Source organism: Carassius carassius, chromosome 45 (genome assembly GCF_963082965.1).
Source record: "Carassius carassius chromosome 45, fCarCar2.1, whole genome shotgun sequence".
Lineage (NCBI taxonomy): Eukaryota > Metazoa > Chordata > Actinopteri > Cypriniformes > Cyprinidae > Carassius > Carassius carassius.
Window position 1 is genome coordinate 21,482,747 of NC_081799.1, and position 7,618 is coordinate 21,490,364.

Genomic DNA, 7,618 nt, shown 5'->3' on the forward strand with positions numbered 1-7,618 from the left:
ACACAAAACATTGAAATTTAATTTATTTATTTTTTCACCTTTTTAAATTTTAAATTTATTTTGACTATAAAAATTTAAATCTGTTGATGACAAGAAGTAGTTCTTGACAAACAACTGGAAAGTCCGAGCTCGGACGTGGTCCAGTGTTGCCAAGTCAGCGGTTTTCACACGATATTAGACTACTTTACACAACGTTGCCGCGTTTTTTTTTTTTTTCATGTCTACGGGTTGATATTTATCCTCTGTAATGCGAATTTTAGCAGGGAAGTCCGCCAAAAAAACCCCGTGTAATTTAACCTCCAGAATGCGATTTTTAACTGGAGACCCCCTCGAAACGCAACAGGGCTAGATCATAGACTGGGTTAGATTTGAGTAGCGATTCTGCGGGTTTTCTTTTGAAAACCTGGCAACCCCGTCTTGGTCTAAACAACAGATTTGCTGATCTGTGTTCATTGTGCCACATCATATAATTTTAATATATTCGTTTCTGCTTGCTTTACCGTTTAAGAGAAATCACAAAAGCTTTTAGGGTGAGATCGCACACCTTTATTTGTAGCAAGAAAGGGCGGATATGTATGTACACAGTAGACCGACGGCATGATTTACAACTCAACGTTGTGTCAGCAACACATTAGTTCTGCAATCGTGTTCTTTCCACAGAAGTTCAGCTTCAGCTGTAGGCTACAGGGAAGGCTAAAGAGCACAGGGATTATTAGCATAAAACAGCACGATGTGCTTTTCTTATTTTGTGTTTACTTAGTGTCAATAGTTTTTCAAGTTTCTTAGTGACAGTTTTCACATTCAGTATGTAAACTGATACTATAATATATATATATATATATATATATATATATATATATATATATATATATATAGTAATCTCCCTCTCTCTCACCATATATACATAAATAAGGAGTAGGCTATTATTTTAATGTAAAAAATCAAAACAGTAATCATATACAATTTTAATTTATGCCTGGATGTCTTATAAATACATTTGAATTATATTATTTACTGAAATAATTTTTGTTGTTGTTGCGATACACTTTCCTTATAATCTGTTACCGACAAACCATTGCAGGTTATTTGGAAGATAAATACACCTTCAAATGTAGTAAATTGCCTTTTTATAAGCTAAAGATGAAGCTTCTGATAGTCAAGGAATTGCCAGTGTTGCGTAGATCAGATTGATTACAGAAAATGGGAGGAAACTCCATAGAGGGCATGACAGACATATGATCAGTCAGACTCATAAAGTAGGCTCTCCTTATTCTCACACAGTTCGTGACTGCATTACACCTCAGTGTTTGATAGAAGAGAAAACGATGTCTTGTAAAATTTGACAGCAAACAAGAGAATGAAGAACAGGGCGTTGATAGTGTCTGTGGAGAGCTTCTATCCAGGTGCAGGTCTGAACAACAGGAACGGTGTGAAGAAAGACACTCAAAGACTTCACAAAACCCTCAGCAAGCTCGGCTTCTCTGTGGACATCAAAATAGACATTGATGCAGATGATATCTATGAAGAATTTAAAGAAGGTAAGATATGTAGTCTAATAATTAAAAAATAATAATAATAATTCTTTCCAAGCAGAATTCAGGTTTCACATCTGCAATGCTTTTTCTCTCTCTCTCTCTTTCTCTTGAGTTTCTTAAAAACATGTTACATAAGCTCATTTATTGGTGCCAAAGTCCCACGCTTGTTAATAACACCATTCTCATTTATCAGCAAGCACAGATTAAACAATTTATCTCTGGCGCAAACTCTTTAAACTTGATGAAAAACAACTTGATTTTAATATGCAAAGAAAAGAAGATTCGTGTTGGGTTTTGAGGATGTTGCTATAATCAGAAATGAATTCAGAATGTTTTGAGCAATAAAACTACTAGTTGATGACTTGAAGTCACGCAGAATCAAATCTGAACACGATATGCAGTATGAATAAATCAGATTGTGACCACAAACAATGACAGCTTGTTAGACACATGCAGAATTTGTCCATTATATTAAATTACACATCACTAACTTTAACGAATTATCTGCCTTCCATCCTCAGCGAGCAAGAAGACGGTCAAAGACTGTTTTGTGGGCGTCATATCCAGTCACGGTGAGGAGGGTGTTGTGTTCGGTGCTGACGGACGTGCTGTGAAACTGGCTGAGATCTACAGCTACTTTGGAGGTCCGTCAATGGCAGACAAGAGCAAGCTTTTCTTGATTCAGGTACATTTTGTGAAACCTTTCTCACAGACAAACCATTTTTAAGATCCTACTTCAGCAAATATCGATGGCTGTGTTGATATTACATTAGAAGGCCTTTGACTCTGTGGTACTGTTTGATCATTTAATGCCTAAAAATGTTATGAATTTGAACTTTTGAATATTTTCGAGTGTTTTCCTCTGTTTATTTCATAAACTCATCTACTCATCAAATAAGTCACTGCATGAATTTTAAATGTTAATTTGTTTAATGTAAGTAGATATCATTTCATAATTTTACCTGGGAATTTTCTTAAAGCTAGTATTTGAATGTTTCTGATGGTCATATCTTTCTGCTCCCCAGGCTTGTCGAGGGCATGGGTTGGATGAAGGTGTGGCGGCCGACTCTTCATTCTCAGAGGAAGAGGACGTGTCTGAGCTGTTTTCCATCCCTATTGACACAGCAGTCATGTACGCCACATCTCCAGGTCTGATTTATGAACTCCATCACATTGTTTGCATAGTTTGTAAAGTCTCAAACTCTTCAGTTCTTCACTCACATTCATTTGTTTTCTAGGTTACGGTGCATTCATGCATCCTCTGGGCTCAGAGTTGATTCAAATCTTTTGTAAGTTGCTAGAAGAGGAAGGAGGTCCAGATCTGGAGATCACAAGACTCCTGACTCGGATAAACTTCCAGGTGGCCTACAACTTTGAATCCAGAGGGAAAGTGTTGGGCGGCAAGAAACAGATGCCCTGCTTTGTGACCCGGTTAACCAGAGAGGTTTTCCCGTTCAGAAAGATGGCAGCAGCATAAGATTTGAGCTTGAGCTTTGCAGCCACACAGCTTAAGTGAGTGGTTGGGAAAGTTGCAGGTCACATTTTTAGTTCTCCATTTATGTGTCATGTGTTTTTGCCATTGCTACCTCATTATGCATATAACCTATTTATTCTCTATACACTACTGTTCAAAAGTTTGAGGTCATTAAAAAAAAAATGCTTTTGAAAGAAGTCTCTAACACAGAGACCCAGGCTACATTTATTTGATCAAAAATACAACATAAATTGGAATATTGTTAAATATAATTTCTATTTAAATAGCTGTTTTCTATCATATGATCTTATTTTTTATTTTCACAAAATATTATAATCATTCAAATACTGTTTTGGTGTTCAAGAAACATTTCTTCTTATAATCGATGCATAAAACAGCTGCTTAATAAAATAATAATTTTCAGGATTTTTGTATGAATAGAAAACCCATATATATATATATATATATATATATATATATATATATAGTTGTTGTTGTTTTTTTGGAAAATAAACTGTCACATTTGATCAACTCAATGTGTCCTTGCTTAAAAGTATACATTTCTTTCTAAAGATATGAATGAAAAATGACAAACCCCAAACTTTTGATGTGTATATAATGCACCTAAACAGTAATCAAAATAACAATTTAAATAATTTAAGTAACATTAATTTAAGTGACATAAAAAGAGCTTGAAATGGTTCATATTTACAATACATTTATTCTACTTTTTAAATATTGCAAAACTGACCTAAATTAGAACAACGAAACTAAAATAAATACATAAATAAATAAACAAAAATATTAAGCAATCGTGTTTAGCCTCAAAAAGACAAAAATTACATAAGGTCTGACGCAACTGCCATTTTATTGTATTCCTGACGATTTCAGAGAAAACTAATGTGCTAAAAATGTTGAGCATGTTTTTTGAGTTTAAAATAAAACTGGAAGAAAGGTTCAGCTGTCTGTGACTCAGATTAAGTTATGGTAGTCACACTTTGCACCTGACATATTTACTGTAACTGAAAGTGTGTACAGGATTACACATGAATGAATGAAATCACGTGAATGAATGAAAGCACGTGAATGTATGTGGTGACTGCAGATCCAGACATGCAGGATTTCATCAGTGCACACGGTCTGCTGAGCACAAATGCTGATGCCAGAATCCATATGAATATATTTCACTCGAGCACTGAAGGGTTTTTGCTCATTTAAATATACACAGATGAACAGTTTCTATGCTCGAAGAGTTAATTGTTTTTAATTATGATAATTGCAAAAAAAAAAAAAAAAAAAAAAAAATAAAAACAAGTGAGGATGTATTCTGGCTTAATTTTCTCACGATAAATGTAACATACACATATAATATAAACCTGAACTGACTGACTGCGGTAGGTGCCAACTGTGACAATTAACCCCGTGACATCATGCCACGCGACACAAAACGTGCGCTTAACTGTATATTTCATTTTGGGCAACAACAGTGAACATGTGTTTTTCTGTAGCCAAGATTTCAAGGTTTGTGTCTATACGGAAATATAAATGAGCAAAACAAAACAATCCTACCGTGAGAAACCTTCCCGGGAGTGTGTGACAACTAACCCCGTTTTCGTTTCAAAGGGACTGAAGAAAACAGCGCCATCTACTGGCCGAACGCCTTTAGCTCGACTGACAGACAATAATTTGATATTTATGTCTGTCACTAGGGGGCGGTCTCCGTAATATTAATTTCTAATGTACAACATAAGATCACATAATTAATATGTAACGTTTTTAAACGTAGTATTTAGTTTTCGTTCATATCTGAAACACTCAATTCTGATATTAGAATACATAGTTGTTGCAGATTCTGAGCATATATTCATATATGAAATACATTCAAAGACATACTTTGTTGTTGTTTAACTTGTGATGTAGTGGGTTACTGCCATGTGGACATGGTAGGCTATTTGTGACCCTGGACCACAAAGGCAGTCATAAGTAGCATGGATATTTTGTAGCTATAACCAACAATACATTGTATGGGTCAAAATGATCATATTATCTTTTATGCCAAAAGTCATCAGGATATTAAGATCATGTTGGATGAAGATATTTTGTAAAGTTCCTACCATAAACTTAATTTTGATTAGTAATATGCATTGCTAAGAACTTAATTAGCACAACTTATTTATTCAGCTTTCATATGATGTATAATTTTCAAATTTCAGAAACATTGACCCTTATGACTGGTTTTGTGGTGTATGGTCACATATATCAAACATATTTATCATAAACTCTTGTTTTACCATCGGATACAATCACTAAATCACATAATCACAGCTACTCACAAAACTAAATCAAGGAGCCAATTTCATAACAAAACATAGCGTGTGAAACAATGACTGAATGCTACTTCAGCCATTCTTAGCACCTCGAGTGTGTCTTGGTGAACTGTCTCTTCGTCTGGAATGTGATTTTAACTCACCACAACAACCACAATTCAACTGTCCTGGTCATCTCGAAATTATGGGCTTCAGCAGTTTCCTTGAGAGCGGACCATGAGCAATGCTGTTTGTCATCCTTACACAGTCAGGGCTGCTCTGTTCCTGCTCCAAATGCTGTGTAAATAAATGCTGGTTAACAGCGAATTCAAATTATGCCTGCTGTCCTCAGGACCTGCTATAAAGGCATCCTGTTAAAATTGCTGTGTAAAGACACCTTACTGCCTGGACAACTAAGTGTACTCAACCGTGCTATTTTGGGACACCATGAATATGAAATAAAACTCGCTTTTAACATACCATCTCTGTATCTAAAAATGTATTTAGTTACCACTTGAAGTAACCTACACTTGAGTATACAAGTGTAGCCTATGAAAGAAGGGTTCAAGTGTACTACAAGTAGCATAGCTCCTACACTTAGTTGATCTAAGTTTATTTTAAGAAGTACTAAAGAATTATTTTAGTAGATATTAGTGCGCAAAAATAGAGCACTTCAAGTACATTATGGAAGTGTACTTTTTTAACCTGGGCTACTTAAATCAACGTGATAGCCTAAATGAGTTAGGGCAAAAGTAATCTAAAAGTAATCAGAAAGCAGTCCAATTATATTAGGCTAACTAAAATGTGTAACTAACTACAATTTTTGTCATTTGGAATAAGTAACGGACTAGAATTTGTAAGTATAATCTACCCAGCTCTGCTGATAGTCTACTTACCAAAGCACGTTTTGTTACATAGGTCTACAGAACAGGCTAATATTCTAATTTTCATGTGTTCACTTGCTAGACACGTTGAAGTCCTAAAATTCAACATTTAAGGAATCGAGAAGAAAGAAGATTCTACAAATTGGTCTCTAGATATCTGGATGGTAAAGGCGTCTGTAAGTTAACACACTTAGCTTTACATTAGCCATCCGTGGAACGCGTCTGTGTGTTTTAGTTGAATTAGTTGGTCACTCCGTCTCCTCCGTGAGGGCTAATTGCTCCTTCCTGGCAGCCGTCGGCATCCCAGGGGCCACCGAAACCCATAACCTATCCTTCCATGCCGTTTGCTAATTGAAATAGCTAATGAGATCTCAGAGGACTGGCTTTCCATGCCTCTTCGTTAAAAAACAGTGGCAGTGTGTCAAACCATGGATAATTGTGCTGTAAACGCGTAGAAATATTTAATTCTGGACACGGCTTTTACAATTGTGACCGAGTTTGCAAACTTGCTTATTTACAGCCTTCTGAAAACAGTATGTTCCCGTGTCCTCATCATCACAGAAAGAGCACTTTAAATCACTAGAACATTTGTTTACATTTCTATCTTACAAGCCTGTCAGTAAACCACAGTGTAGTGAAAATAATGTTGTCCCAAACATCATTTGCCAGATCAACACAGTATATATATAAAAAAGAAATATATGGATTTGTTTTTTCTTCTTCTTTGCAATAACCACCTGAACTGAGCACATTAAAACCAAAAACATATTTTTTTAAAAAAGTAAATAAGGTAAATGTTGATTTCACCTTTACCTTAAATGTCTATTTGTGACCCTGGACCATAAAACCAGTCATAAGTAGTAGGGGCATATTTGTAGCAATAGCCAACAATACATTGTATGGGTCAAAAATAACTATTTAACTTTTATGCCAAAAATCATTAGGATATTAAGTAAAGATAGATAGATAGATAGTAATATGGATTGCTAAGAACTTAATTTGGACAACTTCGAAGGCAATTTTCTCAATATTTTGATTTTTATGCATCCTCAGATTCTATATTTTTCAAATAGTGGCATTCCAGAATAATAAAAAAAGACCCTTAAGACTGGTTTTGTGGTCCAGGGTCACATTTTTCATTATTTTGCTCTCCCAGACTACTTTTACCAGGATAACATCATAGTGTGCGCTTTTTTTCTTTGAGAAGCTGTGTTTTACGCCAACAGTGAATTATATAATTAATTTGTGCACATCATGAGTGCCAGCATTTCACACACACCACTTCACGAGCCCTAATTAGATAAATGAACACTGCCAGTGTGTGTGATACTGGCTCTATTCAGAAGATCTATGTTGTATTCTCACATTGTGTAGTCATCACATGCAACTTCTTCTCCCCCCAAAAAACACAATGCAGCC

At 35.4% G+C, this 7,618-nt stretch overlaps 1 protein-coding gene across 1 annotated transcript; it reads left to right on the forward strand.

Annotated features, from left to right (window-relative positions):
- Positions 1-1,290: 1,290 nt before the first annotated feature.
- Positions 1,291-3,038, forward strand: LOC132127315 (caspase-7-like). The gene is made up of 4 exons (XM_059539117.1): positions 1,291-1,538; positions 2,057-2,220; positions 2,561-2,684; positions 2,774-3,038. The coding sequence occupies exons 1-4, from the start codon at positions 1,358-1,360 to the stop codon at positions 3,010-3,012; spliced, it is 708 nt and encodes a 235-aa protein (XP_059395100.1). The 5' UTR covers positions 1,291-1,357; the 3' UTR covers positions 3,013-3,038.
- The last annotated feature ends 4,580 nt before the right edge of the window (positions 3,039-7,618 follow it).